At 43.2% G+C, this 22,470-nt stretch overlaps 2 protein-coding genes and 1 non-coding gene across 3 annotated transcripts in view; 2 read left to right on the top strand and 1 right to left on the bottom strand.

Annotated features, from left to right (window-relative positions):
* LOC111965006 (DNA-directed RNA polymerase III subunit RPC7-like) overlaps positions 1–22,470 on the top strand; it is a 737,315-nt gene that overhangs the window by 527,054 nt on the left and 187,791 nt on the right. The window lies entirely within an intron of this gene.
* Positions 3,772–21,341, top strand: LOC111964995 (semaphorin-4A). Its single transcript, XM_023988910.2, has 14 exons — positions 3,772–4,019; positions 7,532–7,692; positions 7,800–7,862; positions 7,971–8,069; positions 8,278–8,380; positions 8,548–8,667; positions 13,145–13,272; positions 17,755–17,936; positions 18,146–18,281; positions 19,042–19,231; positions 19,406–19,521; positions 19,641–19,804; positions 20,059–20,129; positions 20,259–21,341. Exons 1-14 carry the CDS (start codon positions 3,920–3,922, stop codon positions 20,990–20,992), a joined length of 2,367 nt encoding a protein of 788 aa, XP_023844678.1. The 5' UTR covers positions 3,772–3,919; the 3' UTR covers positions 20,993–21,341.
* Positions 9,170–9,222, bottom strand: LOC111965437 (U7 small nuclear RNA). Its single transcript, XR_002877527.1, has one exon. It is a non-coding gene; the product is annotated as a U7 small nuclear RNA (small nuclear RNA).

Raw genomic sequence — 22,470 nt, 5'->3', positions numbered from 1 at the left:
TTTCCCTCAATCTTGACTAGTCTCTTGCCCTGCCACTGAAAAACATCCCCACAGCATGATGCTGCCACCACCATGCCTCACTGTAGGGATGGTGCCAGGTTTCCTCCAGACGTGACGCTTGGCATTCAGGCCAAAGAGTTCAACCTTGGTTTCATCAGACCAATTTGTTTCTCATAGTCTGAGAGTCCTTTAGGTGCCTTTTGGCAAACTCCAAGCAGGCTGTCATGTGCCTTTTTACTGAGGAGTGGCTTCCGTCTGGCCACTCTACCATAAAGACCTGACTGATGGAGGGCTGCAGAGATGGTTGTCCTTCTAGAAGGTTCTCCCATTTCGACAGAGGAACTCTGGAGCACTGTCAGAGTGACCATCAGGTTCTTGGTCACCTCCCTAACCAAGGCCCTTCTCCCCCGATTCCTCAGTTTGGCCGGGACGCCAGCTCTATGAAGTGTCTTGGTGGTTCCAAACTTAAGAATGATGGAGGCTACTGTGTTCTTGGGGACCTTTCAATGCTGCAGAACTGTTTTGGTACCCTTCCCCAGATCTGTGTCTCCACAAAATCCTGTCTCGGAGCTCTACGGACAATTCCTTCGACCTCATGGGTTGGTTTTTGCTCTGACATGCACTGTCAACTGTGGAACCTTATATAGATAGGTGTGTGCCTTTCCAAATGATGTCCAATCAATAGCTTTTTACAACGGGGGACTGTAATCAGATTGTAGAAACATCTCAAGGATAGTCAATGGAAACAGGATGCACCTGAGTTAAATTTAGTTTCAAAGCAAAGGATCTGAATACTGAAATAAGGTATCTGTTTTTTGTTTAGAATCAATTAGCTACAATTTCTAAAAACCAGTTTATGGGGTATTGTGTGTAGATTGATGAGGAAAAACATCTATTTAATACATTTTAGAATAAGGCTGTAACATAAAATGTGGAAAAAGTCAAGGGGTCTGAATACTTTCCAAATGCACTGTACATACTGTACTGCTATTAATTTTTGAACTGGTACCGGGGACTTTCAGATGAGTCTTGTGAGGCCTATGGGCGTCCTGGAGCAAAATGTGTTCGTGAGACTCTCACCGTTCCACATAGGGGTTATATTAGTGTGTAGCCCAAACTTTTTGGACGCTACAGAAAGATGGTGGCAGATCAGCTGTACCGACTTCAGACGAGTCCCAAGATGCCTGTGGAGGTCGTAGAGCAAAGTGGAGAACACTGTTTCTGTATGATATGTCGGATTAAGGAATAAAGACAGACACCAATGTTAAGTTCAATAGCCTTGTTAAGCATTGTACAAGTCCCTACGCGTGGAGTCTGGGGAACAGTCCAACTAGTCGATTACCTATCAACTAGACTCCGTAACAAACACCACCGTGAGAATCTCATCTTTCCATAGAGGGGTCATAGTAGGCCAAACCATTCGGACACTACAGACAATTTTGTGTGAAGACCGATGTTTCATGGCCTGTCAAACACTGCTCTAGCCCTGTCACCTTTCACCGCAGTTGCGGAAGTGCAAATGGCAGTTGCGATGAATTGAGACGCATCCAAAGCGACAGAAAAAAACTGTTCTCTAGCATAAATTGACCGATTTTGAGAGAGTGGTCCAGCTGCAATATCATCTCTCAGAGCAGTCATCCCTCAGGGTCTCTACAGTATGCTTCCACTTACTGATATGTCATCTCTCAGTGCAGTGCATCTCTCAGGAAAATTGGGGGTTTCGAAAGAAGTGGATGTTTCGAAAGGAACCATATAAGGAGAAGTGGGGGTTTCGAAAGGTGCCACTCAAGATGTCGTTTGGGTTATCGAATTTTAGTCAAAGTCTGCACAGATGACACTAAGGAATTTCAGTTATGCAAAAAAAAAATGTCTTCACTGTGTCTTTGAACGTTACCTACCAGTAGCCATGTATGTAACGTTCACTTTTTTGTAAATGCTAGCTAACGTTAGCTACCTTAAAATAAAAACTGCATTAATTTTACAATGTATTATTTATTATTGCATTTTTGCAATTTCGCATGAATGTTGATTTTGTCCATCCACACCTGATGCGATCAGGACAAGCAGGTTGAAATATCAATAGAACTCTGAACCAACTATTAATTTGTGGACAGGTCGAAACACATTAAACATTCATGGACATTTAGCTAGCTAGCCTGCTGTTGCTAGCTAATTTGTCCTGGGATATAAACATTAGGTTGTTATTTTACCTGAAATGCACAAGGTCCTTTTTTTCTGGATCTTTTAGAATTTTGACCCATTTTGAGTCACACAAATCGTCTGTTCTCTACTCCGACAATTAATCCACAGATAAAAGGGGAAACCTAGTTAGTTTCTAGTAATCTCGCCTCCTTCAGACTTCTTCTTCTTTGTGTTATATGTCGGTTGGCAACCAACTTTAAGGTGCATTACCACCACCAACTGGACTGAAGTGTGGACCTCAGTTCTTCTTTCATTCACCCACGTGGGTATATGCTCCCAAAAACCAATGAGGGAGATGGGAGAGGTGGGACTTGCAGTGTGTCAAAAGTAGAACCAAGCACGTGAGCAGTTTGGATGAAATGATTGAATGATTTATTTTGCAACGCTCCTGCACATAATGCGGCCGGTGTGGTCAGCATGTAAGACTCTTTTCGAAAGCCCCACTTCTATTATGGTTCATTTCGAAACGCCCACTCCTTTCGACACCCCTACTTTTCCTAAGAGGTGCACTGCACTGAGAGATGACATATCAGTAGGTGGCAGCATAGACCCTGAGGGATGACTGCACTGAGAGATGATATATCAGAAGGTGGGAGCATAGACCCTGGAGGCGATGACTGCTCTGAGAATGACATATCAGTAGTGGCAGCATAGACCCTGAGGGATGACTGTCTGAGAGAGATAGAATTCAGTAGGTGGCAGCAGAGACCCTGAGGGATGACTGCTCTGAGAGATGACATATCAGTAGTGGCAGCATAGACCCTGAGGGATGACTGCTCTGAGAATGACAATCAGTAGGTGGCAGCATAAGACCCTGAGGAATGACGCTTCTGAGAGATGACATATCAGTAGGTGGCAGCATAGACCCTGAGGGATGACTGCTCTGAGAGATGACATATCAGTAGGTGGCAGCATAGACCTTGAGGGATGACTGCTCTGAGAGATGACTGCTCTGAGAGATGACATATCAGTAGGTGGCAGCATAGACCCTGAGGGATGACTGCTCTGAGAGATGAAGTCGCAGTTGGACCCTATGGGATATTATGCTAATTTGATTACCACGGGGCTACGGAAATCGACTAGGTTAAATGTTCAAAGTTTAAAAAAATATATATATTTAAAACAGAATAATGTTACCATGTTACATTGAGAGTTAGTTTCATGTAACAGGTTTGACCTTAAAATGAGGGACACAGGTAAATTAATCACTAATCACAGAAAATTAATAATAATATTCAGAAAGGACTTTGTCAAAGCAACAAAATAACTATGGCTTTACGATGATGGTGAAAACTTCGAGACATTTTGGAGTTAAGTGGGTTAAAATCAGAGGTTGCAAGTCTTCATTCATATTAAAAATCTGATTTATTGAGTTCTCCATATTGTCTATATTAACAGGGCACTTTATTTATTATAACAGTCTTTTAAAATTCAATATTGGTGCACAATTTCTACTTAAAATATCAAAGGGGCGCAAAAGGCACTCTTCGTGTTATGGTGATGACGAGAGGAAGTCAGACGATGCAGGCCACAGCATTGCAACACCTTTTTCACAAGTGTGTAACAAAGCTCTCAGCACAGCCAGACTCACACGCATTTAATATACACACTGTGCTCATATGAGGAAGTCCTCTTCAACAACAGATCCTTCCACATCCTCCGCCTAATTCTTCATCCAGGTATTCCAGCCGGTCCTGTTGTAAGGAGCACCCCCATCATGGCATATGGGAGGCTGGCCTGGCGTCTCTCTGCTCTACTGGGGCTTCTCCTGACCCCTTCACTAGGGTTGGAGCCTCCACGGATCTCCTTCCCCCTCGGTTAGTAACATTTGATTCATTATTGTTTTTTCATGTCCATTTACTGGGTTTTTATGTATTTGCATGTGTGTGTGAATCTTGCAAAGATGCAGCATTCAGGAAAGTCAGATATTATTTCAAGTTTATTTCATGTAAATATATAATTTGTCAGGATATAATATGAAAAAACACTTTCTCATGTTGAACTGCTGAGACATGCTACAACTACTCATAGCTTGTGGCTGTATGCACGTCACTTGAGTTTCCGTTTGTGCCTCTTCCTGTAATTCCTAAGAAACCACAGTGGCATGAAACACGATGGCACAATAGACACCAAGGCACATAACATAGGCCAGGGGTTAACAAACCTTTTCACTCAGGCCACCCTTCCAGCATTGGGGAACATCCCTCGCCCCCCCTGTACTCGCTCGCGCCAAGTCTATTTCTATGGGCACAAGCACTGTTCTTGACACAAGCTGTTCATGACACACACCTCTTTTGTTGGCGGAGAGAATATTTAGCAGGTTTAAAGCTTATTTCCTGCAATTTTAACCCTTTTGTCATGGGGTGAAGAGAAAATGTTGCAGTTTTAAAGCAAATTTTCTTACAATTCTATATGTTTTGCCATGTCTAATGTGTATTCATGTGACATTTGAGTGACGCAAATGTTCCAACAGAATCTCTGGACTAAAAAACCTAGCTAAAACACTTGAGCTGACATGGGCTAGTTGACCTGGACATTTCTGACAAGTTATAAATAGCTCTAAGGTATGGCAATGACTGACAAGACAAGAGGAACTGATGATGTATTACCCAATTTCGAAATGTCACCTTGTGCATTCTACTATTACAACTTTCAAGAGTAAGTTGAAAGCTGGACCCCCACGCCCCGCCTGCACCCCACAGTTTGGGAACTAGTGACCAAGGCCACAGACAGACTGTATGGAAAGACACACTTAAATAGACTGTAAGCACAGACTGCCTGGTAATACATGTTTAGGTCAGGTGACAGTTGTGGTTGGTTTATGCTACATGGGGCATCCAATATTGTATTTTTTTCATACTTCATTTACTTTTCCCCTCAAGCTGTTACCCAATCAAAACAATGGTCAATTATATCCCCTATTTCTCCAAATCAAATCAAAGTTTATTTGTCACGTGCGCCGAATACAACAGGTGCAGACCTTACAGTGAAATGCTTACTTACTCTAACCAATAGTGCAAAAAAGGTGTTAGGTGAACAATAGGTAAGTAAAGAAATAAAACAACAGTAAAAAGACAGGCTATATACAGTAGCGAGGCTACATACAGACACCGGTTAGTCAGGCTGATTGAGGTAGTATGTACATGTAGATATGGTTAAAGTGAATATGCATATATGATGAACAGAGAGTAGCAGTAGCGTAAAAGAGGGGTTGGCGGGTGGTGGGTGACAGGACACAATGCAGATAGCCCGGTTAGCCAATGTGCGGGAGCACTGGTTGGTCGGCCCAATTGAGGTAGTATGTACACGTATGTATAGTTAAAGTGACTAAGCATATATGATAAACAGAGAGTAGCAGCAGCATAAAAAGAGGGTTTGGGGGGGGGGGAACACAATGCAAATAGTCTGGGTAGCCATTTGATTAGATGTTCAGGAGTCTTATGGCTTGGGGGTAAAAACTGTGGAGAAGACTTTTTGTCCTAGACTTGGCACTCCGGTACCACTTGCTATGCGGTAGTAGAGAGAACAGTCTACGACTGGGGTGGCTGGGGTCTTTGACAATTTTTAGGGCCTTCCTTTGACACCGCCTGCTATAGAGGTCCTGGATGGCAGGCAGCTTAGCCACAGTGATGTACTGGGCCGTACGCACTACCCTCTGTAGTGCCTTGCGGTCAGAGGCCGAGCAATTGCCGTACCAGGCAGTGATGCAACCAGTCAGGATGCTCTCGATGTTGCAGCTCTAGAACCTTTTGAGGATCTCAGGACCCATGCCAAATCTTTTTAGTTTCCTGAGGGGGAATAGGCTTTGTCGTGCCCTCTTCACGACTGTCTTGGTGTGTTTGGACCATTCTAGTTTGTTGTTGATGTGGACACCGAGGAACTCAACCTGCTCCACTACAGCCCCGTCAATGAGAATGGGGGCGTGCTCGGTCCTCCTTTTCCTGTAGTCCACAATCATCTCTTAGTCTTGGTTACGTTGAGGGATAGGTTGTTATTCTGGCACCACACGGCCAGGTCTCTGACCTCCTCCCTATACGCTGTCTCGTCGTTGTCTGTGATCAGGCCTACCACTGTTGTGTGATCTGCAAACTTAATGATGGTGTTGGAGTCGTGCCTGGCCATGCAGTCGTGGGTGAACAGGGAGTATAGGAAGGGACTGAGCACGCACCCCTGTGGAGCTCCAGTGTTGAGGATCAGCGTGGCAGATGTGTTGCTACCTACCCTCACCACCTGGGGGCGGCCCGTCAGGAAGTCCAGGATCCAGATGCAGAGGGAGGTGTTTAGTCCCAGGATCCTTAGCTTAGTGATGAGCTTTGAGGGTACTATGGTGTTGAACGCTGAGCTGTAGTCAATGAATAGCATTTTCACATAAGTGTTCCTTTTGTCCAGGTGGGAAAGGGCAGTGTGGAGTGCAATAGAGATTGCATCATCTGTGGATCTGTTTGGGCGGTATGCAAATTGCAGTGGGTCTAGGGTTTCTGGGATAATGGTGTTGATGTGAGCCATTACCAACCTTTCAAAACACTTCATGGCTACGGACGTGAGTGCTACGGTTCTGTAGTCATTTAGGCAGGTTGCCTTTGTGTTCTTGGGCACAGGGACTATGGTGGTCTGCTTGAAACATGTTGGTATTACAGACTTAATCAGGGACATGTTGAAAATGTCAGTGAAGACACCTTCCAGTTGGTCAGCACATGCCCGGAGAACACGTCCTGGTAATCCGTCTGGCACCGCAGCCTTGTGTATGTTGACCTGTTTAAAGGTCTTACTCACGTTGGCTACGGAGAGCGTGATCACACAGTCGTCAGCCACAGTACAGTATTTTTACACTTTTTTTTGCTCTTTGTGACTCATTTGCTCGCATACAGTTTTACAAGAAAGTCAATGACCACAATCAGAGATGTCAAGATGATAGATTCAAAGGCCAAGCCACTCAAAATCTAAAATTAAACTGTGCACAGTGCTACATGTTGAAAAGTGAGACCACATCGTTTTTGTTTGGAAACATATATATATATACACAGTACGTATGCCGTTTTACAATAGTTGTGGTAAAAAGAGATGAGAATATGAGCTAACTCTCACAGTCTAAAAGTGAGCACTAACTGCTACATTATGGAACCCCATTATAACTTTTTAGCTGTGGTGGCTGGTGGGGGGTAGGGGGGGTAGGGGGGGGGGGTTGAAGGAAAGGCTTATTGAATAAATGGAAGGGTATCAAACACAATTTACGAAGAATGTATCAATACCCATGGTCCGGTGTTAACTGGTGGTCCACACAATAAACATACATCATAATCATTCCCTTTTTATTTGCCTTTCCTTTCAGAAAGCTCAGCGAGACCTCTTCCCTTATTCAGCCAACCAGACATTAAAAACACCACCACACTGTTGCTAAGTGACGACGGCTCCACTCTGTTTGTAGGGGCACAAGATGCTGTGCTCTCATTGGATGTCAGCCAGCCTGATGTCATAACCATGAAGACTAAGGTAGGCACATTCGAGAGGAAGAGGGAGCTATCTTATTTGATCAGAGATAAGTTTATAAAAGGTTCCTACAGTCTTACAAATATTCTCTCTGTCTGTTTCTCCTATAGATGGAATGGAAGCCCCCTCCAGATATTCTTCACAAGTGTACCACCAAGGGCAAGAAGAAAACGGTATTCATTGAGTCATCATGCACTTAAATGCACACACTTGCCTTCACAAGAAACCATGAGAACCACTCTCACCTCTTTGATATATGCTTATGTACTTATTTTCCTCAGACGGACTGTCCCAACTTTGTGCGAGTGCTGCAACCCATCAATGCCACCCACTTGTATGCCTGCGGAACATTTGCATACAACCCTCATGATACCTATATGGTAAGACTCTGCAGATCTCCTAGACTCTCCTAAATCCTTTTGATCTTCTCCTTTACGTCATATTTGGATAGACAGAGTATTTATATGATAATGAAACCTATAACACACTTTCAATGACCCTTCTCTCTTTTTCCCACTTATGGTCCTATAATTCCTCCCCTCTCCCCCTTTCTCAATGTGTCTGTTCCTTTCTCTCTCATTCTCTCAGGACACAGACACTCTCACCATGGCCAAAGTCCCCAGGAAGTACAATAACGGAAAAGGTTGCTGCCCGTTCAGCCCATATCAAAGAAACACAGCCATCTCTGTTGGTGAGATTGATAATGTGGAGAGCCAATTGTAGCTGAATTAGTGGACTGCCTTGGTGACGATGCCACATGATAATTGCCAAGAAGACACCAACACTTCCAAATAAATGCTCTACTTTGTATTTTGTTCTTGTCACTCGGATTCCTCAATTATGTTTCTCTATATATAGATGGTGAGCTTTTCACAGCCACTACAAATGACTTCATGGGTAATACACCAATGGTCTCCCGCCATCTCAGTAAAGATGGTCGCCCAGATGTTAGCCAGGATACCTCAGTGACCTTGAATGGTGAGTGGTCTTCAACAAATACAGCGCAATAGTAATGACATATTTTTTTGGGCACTTACTCCGTCATTGCTTGTTGGCCAAGCCTATGGAAAATGAATGGGGGTTTTAGAGGGTTTTTGGATAAACGCTGAAGATAAGGTCTGTGATATCCCACATGAAAAAATTATATCGTATACTATGGTATATGTACACACTATAGTATTCACTGTAGTGTTTTTGCGGACTTAAATGTAGTATTCACTGTAGTATACTGTAGTAGTCAGCAAACACACTACAGTGAATATTGTAGTATTTACTGTAGTATTTAAAGTTAACTATAGTATAACTCTGTAATAAAATAAAACTGTAGTATATACTATAGTGATTCATGTAGTGTTTTTGCAGATTGTAGTATACTGTTGAATTTACTATACTGTTTTTGCAGAATGTAGTATACTATAAAATTTGCTGTAGTGTTTTTGCAGACATTACTGTGTTTTTGTTTTATCTTTGACATAGAAGTGCGGGCTTTCTCCTTGAGGAAACCTACTGGAGAAATACTAAAAGAGCACATTTTCCATAACCTGTTGGTAGGTAGGACTGTGGTCTAAACAGATAGTTCAGCGCTTCTGCTCTTTTCTATACCTGTAGGGAACAAAATATAAACTCGGCAAAGAAAGAAACATTCTCTCACTGTCAACTGTGTTTATTTTCAGCAAACTTAACATGTGTAAATATTTGTATGAACATAACAAGATTCAACAACTGAGACATAAACTGAACAAGTTCCACAGACATGTGACTAACAGAAATGGAATAATGTGTCCAGGAAAGGGGGGATCAAAATCAAAAGTAACAGTCAGTATCTGGTGTGGCCACCAGCTGCATTAAGTACTGCAGTGCATCTCCTCCTCATGGACTGCACCAGATTTGCCAGTTCTTGCTGTGAGATGTTACCCCACTCTTCCACCAAGGCACCTGCAAGTTCCCAGACATTTCTGGGCGGGAATTGCCCTAGCCCTAACCCTCCGATCCAACAGGTCCCAGACTTGCTCAATGGGATTGAGATCCGGGCTCTTCGTTGGCCATGGCAGAACACTGACATTCCTGTCTTGCAGGAAATATCGCACAGAATGAGCAGTATGGCTGGTGGCATTGTCATGCTGGAGGGTCATGTCAGGATGAGCCTGCAGGAAGGGTACCACATGAGGGAGGAGGATGTCTTCCCTGTAACGCACAGCGTTGAGATTGCCTGCAATGACAACATGCTCAGTCCAATGATGTTGTGACACACCACCCCAGACCATGATGGACCCTCCACCTCCAAATCGATCCCGCTTCTGAGTATAGGCCTCGGTGTAACGCTCATTCCTTCGACGATAAACGCGAATCCGACCATCACCCCTGGTGAGACAAAACCGCGACTCGTCAGTGAAGAGCACTTTTTGCCAGTCCTGTCTGGTCCAGCGACGGTGTGTTTGTGCCCATAGGTGACGTTGTTGCCGGTGATGTCTGGTGAGGACCTGCCTTACAACAGGCCTACAAGCCCTCAGTCCAGCCTCTCTCAGCCTATTGCGGACAGTCTGAGCACTGATGGAGGGATAGTGCGTTCCTGGTGTAACTCGGGCAGTTTTTTTTGCCATCCTGTACCTGTACCGCAGGTGTGATGTTCGGATGTACCGATCCTATGCAGGTGTTGTTACACGTGGCCTGCCACTGCGAGGACGATCAGCTGTCCATCCTGTCTCCCTGTAGCGCTGTCTTAGGCGTCTCACAGTACAGACGTTGCAATTTATTGCCCTGGCCACATCTGCAGTCTTCATGCCTCCTTGCAGCATGCCTAAGGCACGTTCATGCAGATGAGCAGGGACCCTGGGCATCTTTCTTTTGGTCTTTTTCAGTCAGTAGAAAGGCCTCTTTAGTGTCCTAAGTTTTCATAACTGTGACCTTAATTGCCTAATGTCTGTAAGTTGTTAGTGTCTTAACGACCGTTCCACCGGTGCATGTTCATTAATTGTTTATGGTTCATTGAACAAGCAGTGTTTAAACCCTTTATAATGAAGATCTGTGAAGTTATTTGGATTTTTACGAATTATCTTTGAAAGACAGGGTCCTGAAAAAGGGATGTTTCTTTTTTTGCTGAGTTTATAGTCTATACTTGGCATCTTTATTTTTTAAATTTCTATTTCTATATATTTTTACCCACCCCATTTTCGTGGTATCCAATTGGTAGTTAGTCTTGTCTCATCGCGTACGGACTCGGGAGAGGCGAAGGTCGAGAGCCGTGCGTCCTCCAAAACACAATGCCCACTTAACCCGGAAGCCAGCCGCACCAATGTGTCGGAGGAAACACAGTGCACCTGGCGACCGTGTCAGCGTGCACTGCGCCCGGCCCGCCACAGGATTAGCTAATCCGGATGACGCTGGGTCTCCTGGTCGCGGCCAGCTGCAACAGAGCCTGGACTCGAACCCAGAATCTCTAGTGGCACAGCTAGCACACTGCGCCACTCGGGAGGCCTGTTGGTTTCTTACTTATGGGTGGCACAAAACAGGATATGGGGGAAGGGAATGGAGATAGGCAAAATTAATACTGTGGTATTTACTATAGTTAAAGTGTAGTGTTTTTCCGGATACTACTGTAGTATTTACTATAGTATTCGACAGTATACTACAGTGTGTACTATAGTATTCTACAGAATATTATAGTTTACTATAGATTTCTATAGTAAGTACTGTAGTATTTTTTTCATGGGGTTAACACAGGTTTAGGAGATCTTACATGTTTTGTTTTATAAGATTAGCTGATGAAGATTATGTAATTTTTTTGTGAATTTTGAATCAGTTATGTATTCAAAACAAGCACATAGTCTTCATAATTCATGAAGGTCATGTTAACTGACTGATATTATCTCATAGAACAAAACTTATAAGATCTCCTAAGCGTGTGTTAACCTCAGACCAAATTTTTACATTTATCCCAAAACCCCATTCTTTCCCCATTAATTTCCCCCATAGGAATGGCCAAAAATACCAGAGGTAATTTATTTCCAATTTTTAGGACTACAAGTTGGCGAGCTTGTAGTCCTAACCTTTGTGTTCGCTTCAGCTCAAGTAACAGAACATAAGCAACTGGTGTCCCCCAGGGCTCTGTGCTGGATACCCTGTTGTTCTCCCTATTCTGCACACAACAAATCCGATTGTTCACATTTTATTGTGTATTAAAAATGACTAAATATATCAACATGTCAAACTTTGATTGTTATTTGAACTCTTCTACATTCACTGATTTTGCAACTGTTGAATTGGCAAGAAAATAGTTACACTACATATCCAAAAGTAAGTGAAGACCTGCTCTTTGAACATCTCATTCCAAAATCATTGGCGTTAATCTGGAGGTGGTCCTCCCTTTGCTGCTAGAACAGCCTTCATGCTTCTGGGAAGGCTTTCCACTAGATGTTGGAACAGCGCTGCAGGAACTTGCTTCCATTCAGCCACGAGCATTAGTGAGGTCGTACACTGATATTGGGAGATTAGGCCTCGTTTGCAGTCAGCGTTCCAATTCATCCCAAAGGTGTTCGATAGGGTTGAGGTCAGGGCTCTGTGCAGGGCAGTCAAGTTCTTCCACACCGATCTAGAAAAAAACTTGTTTTGTGCACGTGGGCATTGTCATTCTGAAACAAAAAAAGGGCCTTCCCCCAACTGTTGCCACAAAGTTGGAAGCACAGAAATGTGCACAGAAAAGGGCCCAAGCCATGAAAAACAGCCCCAGTCCATTATTCCTCATCCATCAAACTTTACATTTGGCACTATTCATTTGTGCAGGCAACGTTTTCCTGGCATCCGCCAAACCCAGATCCGTCCTTTGGACTGCCAGATGGACTGCCAGATCGTTCTCTGGAGTGATCCATCACTCCAGAGAACGCGTTTCCACTGCTCCAGTCCGATGGCGGCAAGATATACACCACTCCAGCCAATGCTTGGTATTGCGGCTTCTGGGCCATTGAAACCCATTTCATGAAGCTCCCAACGAACAGTTATTTTGCTGATGTTGCTTCCATAGGCAGTTTGGAACTCGGTGGTGAGTGTTGCAAACGAGGGCAGACGATTTGTACGCGCAACGCGTTTCAGCACTCCCTTTCTGTGAGCTTGTGTGGCCTACCACTTCGTGGCTGAGCCGTTGTTGCTCCTAAACGTGTCCACGTCACAATAACAGCACTGACCGGGGCAGGCTTAGCAGGGCAGAAATTTGACAAACTGACTTGTTGGCATCCTATGACAGTGCCACTTTGAAAGTCACTGAGCTATTCAGTATGGGCCATTCTACTGCCAATGTTTTTCTATGGAGATTGCATGGCTGTGTGCTCGATTTTACACACGTGTCAGCAACCGGTGTGGCTGAAATAGCCAAATCCACTAATTCAAAGGGGTGTCCACATACCATGTTGTGTATTACCTGTCTGTGCTTGAATATATGTTTGTGTAATTTCCTTTATTTCAGAACCCACTTTCGTCAGTTCCGCATCTGACACCAGCGAGGGGAAGGTGTACTTCTTCTTCAGTGAAGTTGGAAATGAGTACACCTTCCTGGATGAGTTCAAAGTAGCGCGGGTAGCCCAGGTCTGCAAGGTAAGTAACAGAATGGGCTTCGATTCCATTTAATATAGGAGAAATTAACATTAACCCAGTTAATGAAATGGGAAACAAATGCTCATTGAATATAACATGTTAACTTCTCCAATTAATTAATTGAAATTCAATTCCTTACCTGAATTGAGTAGGAATTGCCCCCTAAGCCTGGTAGAATGGTAGGCCAGTGTCCCTCCCCATTCTCCTATGCACAGATTTACTCAGAAGGATATGAGAACCCTCGTGAGATGCAACTTCTCTTTTTCACAAGGCAGAAATGTGACTGCTTCCTCTGTGATTACTGACAGGTGAGTATTTACAGTGCCTTCAGAAAGTATTCATACAACTTGACTTAGTCCACATTTTGTTGGGTTACAGCCTGAATTCAAAATGGATTGAAATTATATTTTTTCTCACCAATCTACCCACAATACTCCATAATGACAAAGTGAAAACATGTTTTTAGACATTTTTGCAAATGTATTGAAAATAAAATACAGAAATATCTCATTTACGTAAGTATTCACACCCAAGTCAATACGTGTTAGAATCACCTTTGACAGCTGTGAAGTCTCTAAGAGCTTTGCATACCTGGATTTTTCAACATTTGCACATTATTCTTTTTATAATTCTTCAAACTCTGTCAAGTTGGTTGTTGATCATTGCTAGACAGTCATTTTAAGTCAAAACTGTACCTAGGCCACTCGGGAACATTCAATGTCGTCTTGGTAAGCAACTCCAGTGTATATTTGGGCTTCTGTTTTAGGTTATTGCCCTGCTGAAAGGTGAATTTGTCTCCCAGTGTTGGAAAGCAGACTGCACCAGGTTTTCCTCTAGGATGTTGCCTGTGCTTAGCTCTATTCCGTTTATTTTTGTCCAACAAAAAAATTGCCCTAATTCTTGCCAATGACAAGCATACCCATAACATGATGCAGCCACCACCATTCTTGAAAATATGAAGTGGTACTCAGTGATATGTTGTGTTGGATTTGCCCCAAACCGAACTCTTACTGTATTCAAGACATAAAGCTAATTTCTTTGCCACATTTTTTGCAGTTTTACATTAGTGCCTTAATCCAAACAGGATGCATGTTTTGGAATATTTGTATTCTGTACAGGCTTCCTTCTTTTCACTCTGTCATTTAGGTTAGTATTGGAGTAACTACAATGTTGTTGATCCATCCTCAGTTTTCTCCTATCACAGACATTAAACTCAGTCACCATTGGCCTTATGGTGAAATCTCTGAGCGGTTTCCTTCCTCTCCGACAACTGAGTTAGGAAGGATGCATGTGTCTTTGTAGTGACTGTGTGTAAAGTGTCATTAATAACTTCACCATGTTCAATGTCTGCTTCTTTAATTTTTTTACCCATCTACAGTTGAAGTAGGAAGTTTACATACACTTAGATTGGAGACATTAAAACTTGTTTTTCAACCACTCCACAAATTTCTTGTAAACAAACTATAGTTTTGGCAAATCGGTTAGGACATCTACTTTGTGCATGACACAAGTCATTTTTCCAACAATTGTTTACAGACAGATTATTTCACTTATAATTCACAGTATCACAATTCCAGTGTGTCAGAAGTTTACTGTGCCTTTAAACAGCTTGGAAAATTCCAGAAAATTCCACCATGGCTTTAGAAGCTTCTGATAGGCTAATTGACTTCATTTGAGTCAATTGGAGGTGTACCTGTGGATGTATTTCAAGGCCTACCTTCAAACTCAGTGCCTCTTTGGTTGTTGACATAATCGGAAATCAAAAGAAACAGCCAAGACCGCAGAAAATAAATTGTAGACCTCCACAAGTCTGGTTCATCCTAGGGAGAAATTTCCAAACGCCTGAAGGTACCACGTTCATCTGTACAAACAATAGTACACAAGTATAAACACCATGGGACCACGCAGCCGTCATACCGCTCAGGAAGGAGACGCGTTCTGTCTCCTAGAGATGAACGTACTTTGGTGCGAAAAGTGCAACTCAATCCCAGAACAACAGCAAAGGACCTTGTGAAGATGCTGGAGGAAACAGGTACAAAAGTATCTATATCGATATAACCTGAAAGGCCGCTCAGAAAGGAAGAAGCCACTGCTCCAAAACCGCCATAAAAAAAGCCAGACTACGTGTAACAGTTTAACTTAATGGCGTCCCCTCGCCCCGACCCGGGCGCGAACCAGGGACCCTCTGCACACATCAACAACAGTCACCCACGAAGCATCGTTACCCATCACTCCACAAAAGCCGCGGCCCTTGCAGAGCAAGGGGAACCACTACTTCAAGGTCTCAAAGCGAGTGACGTAACCGATTGAAACGCTATTAGCGCGCACCACCGCTAACTAGCTAGCCATTTCACATCCGTTACATACGGTTTGCAACTGTACATGGGGACAAAGATCGTACTTTTTGGAGAAATGTCCTCTGGTCCAATGAAACAAAAATAGAACTGTTTGGCCATAATGACCATTGTTATGTTTGGAGGAAAAAGTGGGATGCTTGTAAGCCGAAGAACACCATCCCAACCGTGAAGCACGGGGGTGGCAACATCATGTTGTGTGGGTGCATGTAAACTTCCAACTTCAACTGTACCAATAGGTACCCTTCTTTGTGAGGCATTGGAAAACCTCCCTGGTCTTTGTGGTAGAATCTGTGTTTGAAAATCAGTGCTCGACTGAGGGACCTAACAGATAATTGTATGTGTGGGGTACAGAATCATGAATAATGGTGAGTGAGAGTTACAGATGCACAAATATCATACATGCCAAAAAATGCTAACCTCCCCTAATGCAACTAAAGGTGTTAACACTCCACAGATATCAAGACAAGTGGAGTACTGGGCCAGCCACTCTTAAATAGCACATGGGCCAGCTCAGTTGAAACACCTTCCGACTAACACGGAACCCAAACCGGCTGCGCGCGTGCGCCATCGTGCATAAATGTATTTTGCCCCCCCCACACCAAACGCGATCACGACATGCAGGTTAAAATATCAAAACAAACTCTGAACAAATTACATTAATTTGGGGACAGGTCGAAAAGCATTAAACAGGTATTGCAATTTAGCTAGCTAGCTTGCACTTTCTAGCTAACGTTAATTTGTCCTATTTAGCTAGCTTGCTGTTGCTAGCTCATTTGTCCTGGGATATAACCATTGAGTTGTTATTTTACCTGAAATGCACAAGGACCTCTACTCCGACAATTAATCCACACATAAAACGGCCAACCGAATCGTCTCTAGTCATCTCTCCTCCTTCCAGGCTTTTTCATCTTCGAACTTATATGGTGATCGCATCTAAACTTTCATAGTATTACCACGACAACCGGCAACAAAGTTCGTCTTTCAATCACCCACGTGGGTATAACCAATGAGGAGATAGCACGTGGGTACCTGCTTCTATAAACCAATGAGGAGATGACTTTCAGCGCGATCTGCGTCAGAAATAGGAACGACTTCTATTTTAGCCCTTGGCATCGCATACGTTCGTTGGCGCAATAATTGAATAACATGGATTTCTAAATTTATTTTGCGACACTCGCGCACGCGATGTGTCCGGTCTGGTCAGCATGTAACAAAATGGACAAGCCAGCACAGGTGTAAAACATACTGACTAACGAGGTGACACCAATCAGTACGCCCTATGTGCTGACGAGCTAAAGTCCAAACTCAAAACATAAATGGAAAAACCAAAGCCTGTGACATCTTCCCCCTTAAGACAACAAATAGAGAAGTTAGCATGTCTTGGGGTTATGATATTTGTGCATCTAACTTTCTCACTAATCACTATACACTATTCATTCAGGGCTATCTGTAATCATGGTAGCATCCACATTAATGTAGAAGTGTTTAGAAACATTATATTCTTATGTACAATAAAAGTGACTCAAATGGCACAATACATTATTTACCATTTCCATTGGGCACAAAATAATCTTAAACATAACCAAAACAAACAGCAAATGCATCCAACAAGTTTGTAAAGTCACAAGCTTGATTGAAATCATTGTGTGCTATGAATTTGGGACCAAATACTACATTTCTGACTACTTTAATACACAAGTGAATTTGTCCCAATACCTTTGGTCCCCTAAAACGGGAAGACTAGGTAATTACATGCTGTAATTTCTAAACAGTTGACGTGAAAATACCCTCAAATTAAATCTAACAGTCTGCACTTTAACCTCATAGTCATTGAATAATTTCAAATCCAAAGTGCTGGAGTACAGAGCCAAAACAACAAAAAATGTGTCAATGTCCCAATAATTTTGGAGCTCACTGTAATTCCACTTTGATATTATGGGGTATTGTGGCAGTAAATTGAGGCAGTAACACAACAAAATGTGGAAAAAGTCCAGGTGTGTGGATATTTTCTGAAGGCACTGTAAAAGGCCAGAGGTGTATTCAGAACACTCAAAACAGAGTGCCCCAAAAAGTGAACCATGTCATGATTATTACTAAACAAATATGTTGTCCGTGGGTGTGTCAGGATGACATTGGGGGAGAGCGCATCCTGCAGAAACGCTGGACTTCCTTTGCTAAAGCCGAACTTCTCTGCCGGCCTCCCAAAGAGCTGCCTTTCAATATCATCCAGGATGTGTTCACCCTCGCTCCATCAGAGGGCTACTCCACACAAGATATTATTTTCTATGGTATCTTCACATCCCAATGGTGAGCGAGAGCATGCCAAAGTCTTTCTGCATATGTAAGATGAGATGTCTGGAGGTCTAATGACATGACCAAACAATTGTGCCAATATTTGGGTTAACTTTCTCACAAAATTGTTTTTTCTATATTGTTCTGCCCCCTCTTTCACATCCCTCTTTCCTGCTGGCCTCCTACCCTTTGTCTATATCTCCTCTCTCCCCTTCCACTCCCAGGTCAGTGGCTTCAGGGCAGTCTGCTGTGTGTGCCTTTCGGCTTGGGGACATCAAAGATGTGTTTGCTGGGAATTACAAGATATTCCAAAACCACCAATGGAGTCCTCGCGTGGACAAGAGTAGCAACCTGGGCAAGGTGTGGATGGGCCAATCCTATACTGTAGAAGTATACACTGAGTTTACCAAACATTAAGAACACCTTCCTAATATTGAGTTGCACCCCCCAACTTTTGCCCTCAGAACAGCCTCAATTCATTGCGGCAAGGACTCTACAAGGTTTCGAAAAGCGTCTTTGCTCCAGTGCTTTCCAAAGTTGGTTCAAGTTGGCTGGATGTCCTTTGAGTGGTGAAACATTCTTGATACACATGGGAAACTGTTGAGCGTGAAAAACCCAGCAGCGTTGCAGTTCTTGACACAAACCGGTGCGCCTGGGACCTACTACCATGCCCCGTTCAAAGGCCTTTAAATTCTTTGTCTTGCCCATTCACCCTCTGAATGGCACACATACACCATCCATATCACAATTGTCTCAAGGCTTTAAAATCGTTCTTTAACCTTTCTCCTCCCCTTCATCTACACTGATTGAAGTGGATTTAACAAGTTACATCAATAAGGGATCATAGCTTTCACCTTGTCAGTCTATGTCATGGAAAGAGCAGGTGTTCTTAATGTTTGTATACTCAGGGTAGATTAGGGTATATGGGCAGGGTTGAGAACAATATCCTTTATAAGGATCCATTCTCATGGTTTACCTATTTTTTTGCAGTGGCTATAATAGATTTATATAGTTGTTAATTTATGGACTTGTGCAATTAGCCTAATGACCAAATCCTCTTTACCCCGTTTCCCCCTCGTGGCAATTGTAATGACTGAGTTTATGGCCTTTTTGTTGACAGTGTGGGTTGGACAATGCCTCAGACACCACTCTAATGGCAGTTAAAGAAAGTTTCCTAGCCAGTGGAAGTGTGCGTCCGATAGGCAGTGCACCAGTTCTCAACTCCCCTGACCAGCGCTACAGTCGGATTGCTGCACTACGGACAAAAGCGGCCAATGGACAGGACTACACCATACTCTTCCTGCTTAGTGGTGTGTCATAGTTATTTTCAATCTGGACATTGCTCTTCAATCTTGGTCTGTACACTTCTGTCCGATTGCTCATGTGGTGATACAACTCCCACCCCAAATTTGATGGCAGTTAATTTTGTCACAGCACATTTTCTTTTGTTTGTAACTTTTGTCTTTCACTCTTCTCTTGGTCAGAGTCTGGGTTTCTCCACAAAGCTGTGCTGTTGAACAAGGATACCCACATCATAGAGGAGATCCAAGTGTTCAGACAACCACAGCTGGTGAAAAACATACTTCTCACCACCTCCAAGGTACACATTTGTTCAATCTTAACTTTTGTCAATGTATGTTTTCAATGGGCATCTCTCTGTATACTGTCTGTGGCCTTTCATCCACTGAAGCCCTTTGATGCCTGTTCCTCCTATCGCAGGGTGTGCTTTATGTGGGGACCTCTGAAGGGGTGACCCAGGTGCCTGTAGCCCAGTGCTCGTCCTATAAGAGCTGTGCCCAGTGTGTTTTGGCACGAGACCCCCTCTGTGGCTGGGACCCTGCCAGTGGACACTGTGCCAGTGTGTCTGCCATTCCAGCCAATGCGTGAGTCCAACTTTAGATCTTTAGATTAATCACTGGCCTCCACATACTGATGGTTCCCTGTGGCATTTCCATTCATAATTTTTTTTAGATTTTTTTTTTTTTTAATCGATGACATCTCAGCCTAGCACACATGCATGCGCTTGAGCAATGAAGAGAACACAGTCAGGGCACCAATGTTAATGGACATCCCTCTCTCTCACCTACCTTTCCATCTCTCACTCTATCTTTGCATTTGTATGTGTTGTTGCTGTCAGACGGCAGGATGTGGAGCATGGCAACGTGATGAAGGAGTGTCAAGGTTCCCTCACAGCTAAACCTCTGCCAGGTGATCACTACAATTAGACACAAGTGTATTGGGATTATAAAACCAGTAATAAACCATTATATTTAAGCATTGAGTGCTCTATAGTATGTATAACTCACTAATTTGTCTGTGCTCACATTGTATCCGCAGTGGAGGTGTACGCACAGCTAAATGAAGTAGTGAGGTTGAAGTGTTCCACATCCTCCAATCTGGCAACCCTGAGTTGGAAGTCCGCCAAAGCCAGCGCTCTGCCCCACCACCTCTTCTTTCACTCTAGAGATAAGAATCTGGTCTTCATAGCCACACCTGACACCTTCGGAATCTACCACTGCATCTCTGTGGAGAGGGGTTATGAGGAGACAGCAGCTATTTACACTGTGAGACAGAGTGTCTCTCCTCGGGCCATTGATTCTCCAGCCATTCAAATTCGGATCACCACCACAGAGACTAAAGACCAGATGACCACCATGACGGAGATTCCAAGCGACACTGAGAAGCTAGACCTCATCAACTTTGGGGAGGATCCAGTCATCACCACAGACACACAGTCCACGGCTGAGAATCTAGAGGACAAGACTCCAGACACCAATTCCAGTACTGAGAAACCAGAGGATATGACCCCAGACCCCCAGTCCAGCAGTGAGAAACCAGAAGACATTGTCAACCACAAGGAACCCTTAACAGCCAAGAATTACCATAGTGAATTGGTGGCAGTATCATTTCTCCTGGCTGTGTGTGTTTGTGTGCTAGTGCTAGGAGGGCTCTATGGGTGGCACCTGCAGGGCAGATATAAATTGGGCCCCTCGGACACTGCAGACGGGGGATACAAGGAAGAGAATGACCCCCTGGAAGTCTCATCTCCCTCTATAAAGAAGGCAGAATGAATGGACTCAGAAGATATCTATCTTCATCTAGAGTCAATTTTTTTCAACAGGCATTTGATGACATCACATCAGGTGGATTTGATATTGTTGAAGATTTATAAATAAGTAAATTAAAAATGTGTTTGGGGGGGTGAAGGGTATGTTTATTTACATGTGGAGCCAATTGGTCTTCAACTTAAACAGACAGATAATGCAAATGTTTATTAATTTCAAATTAATAAATGTTTTGTAATCCTACATTTCCTCAGCTGACATCTTTTTCTATAGGCTACAGAACAAGTGTCTTTATTTCTGTAGGAATGTTCATTCTCTTTTACTAAGCCTACTATAATAAAAAGGAGAAATTAAATTTCTGAATCTTTGATATCCCTTGGCTGTCACCAAATAATAGTAGACATGCATAAAGATGGCTGCCCCCAAGTACTTACCAAAAATGCCTAATTTGCTAAGATCACCACCGTATTATGCAGTGCTCTCCATTACTGCTTTTTTTAAATATCTGCATTAGCACAGTTAAAGATTCCAATTCTAGCTCATAGGCGGTCATTTGAAAAAGTACAGTTGAAGTCGAAAGTTTACATACACTTAGGTTGAAGTCATTAAAACAAATTTTTTAACCACACCACAAATTTCTTGTTAAACTATAGTTTTGGCAAGTCGGTTAGGACATCTACTTTGTGCATGACACAAGTCATTTTTCCAACAAATGTTTACAGACAGATTCCACTTATAATTCACTGTATCACAATTCCAGTGGGTCAGAAGTTTACATACACTAAGTTGACTGTGCCTTTAAACAGCTTGGAAAATTCCATCATGGCTTTAGAAGCTTCTGATAGGCTAATTGACATCATTTGAGTCAATTGGAGGTGTACCTGTGGATGTATTTCAAGGCCTACCTTCAAACTCAGTCCCTCTTTGCTTGACATCATGGGAAAATCAAAAGAAATCAGCCAAGACCTCAGAAAAAAGATTGTAGACCTCCAAGTCTGGTTCATGCTTGGGAGCAATTTCCAAACGCCTGAAGGTACCACGTTCATCTGTACAAACAATAGTACACAAGTATAAACACCATGGGACCACGCAGCCGTCATACCGCTCAGGAAGGAGACGCGTTCTGTCTCCTAGAGATGAATGTACTTTGGTGCGAGAAGTGCAAATCAATCCCAGAACAACAGCAAAGGACCTTGTGAAGATGCTGGAGGAAATGGGTACAAAAGTATCTATATCCACAGTAAAACGAGTCCTATATTGACATAACCTGAAAGGCCGCTCAGCAAGGAAGAAGCCACTGCTCCAACACTGCCATAAAAAAGCCAGACTATGGTTTGCAACTGCACATGGGGAAAAAGATAATACTTTTTGGAGAAATGTCCTCTGGTCTGATGAAACAAAAATAGAACTGTTTGACCATAATGACGATTGTTATGTTTGGAGGAAAAAGGGGGAGGCTTGCAAGCCGAAGAACACCATCCCAA

Source organism: Salvelinus sp. IW2-2015, linkage group LG6.1, assembly GCF_002910315.2.
Source record: "Salvelinus sp. IW2-2015 linkage group LG6.1, ASM291031v2, whole genome shotgun sequence".
NCBI lineage: Eukaryota > Metazoa > Chordata > Actinopteri > Salmoniformes > Salmonidae > Salvelinus > Salvelinus sp. IW2-2015.
The sequence above is the reverse complement of the archived record's forward strand: the minus strand, read 5'-3'. Positions and strand labels throughout refer to the sequence as shown.

What these genes read in the sequence shown, in the direction of transcription:
- LOC111964995 (XM_023988910.2), top strand. Translation starts at nt 3,920, where the DNA reads ATGGCATATGGGAGGCTGGCCTGGCGTCTCTCTGCTCTACTGGGGCTT. An exon ending in ACGGATCTCCTTCCCCCTCG is followed by an intron (nt 4,020 to 7,531) that starts GTTAGTAACATT and finishes CTTTCCTTTCAG; the next exon opens with AAAGCTCAGCGAGACCTCTT. An exon ending in CACAGCTAAACCTCTGCCAG is followed by an intron (nt 20,130 to 20,258) that starts GTGATCACTACA and finishes TTGTATCCGCAG; the next exon opens with TGGAGGTGTACGCACAGCTA.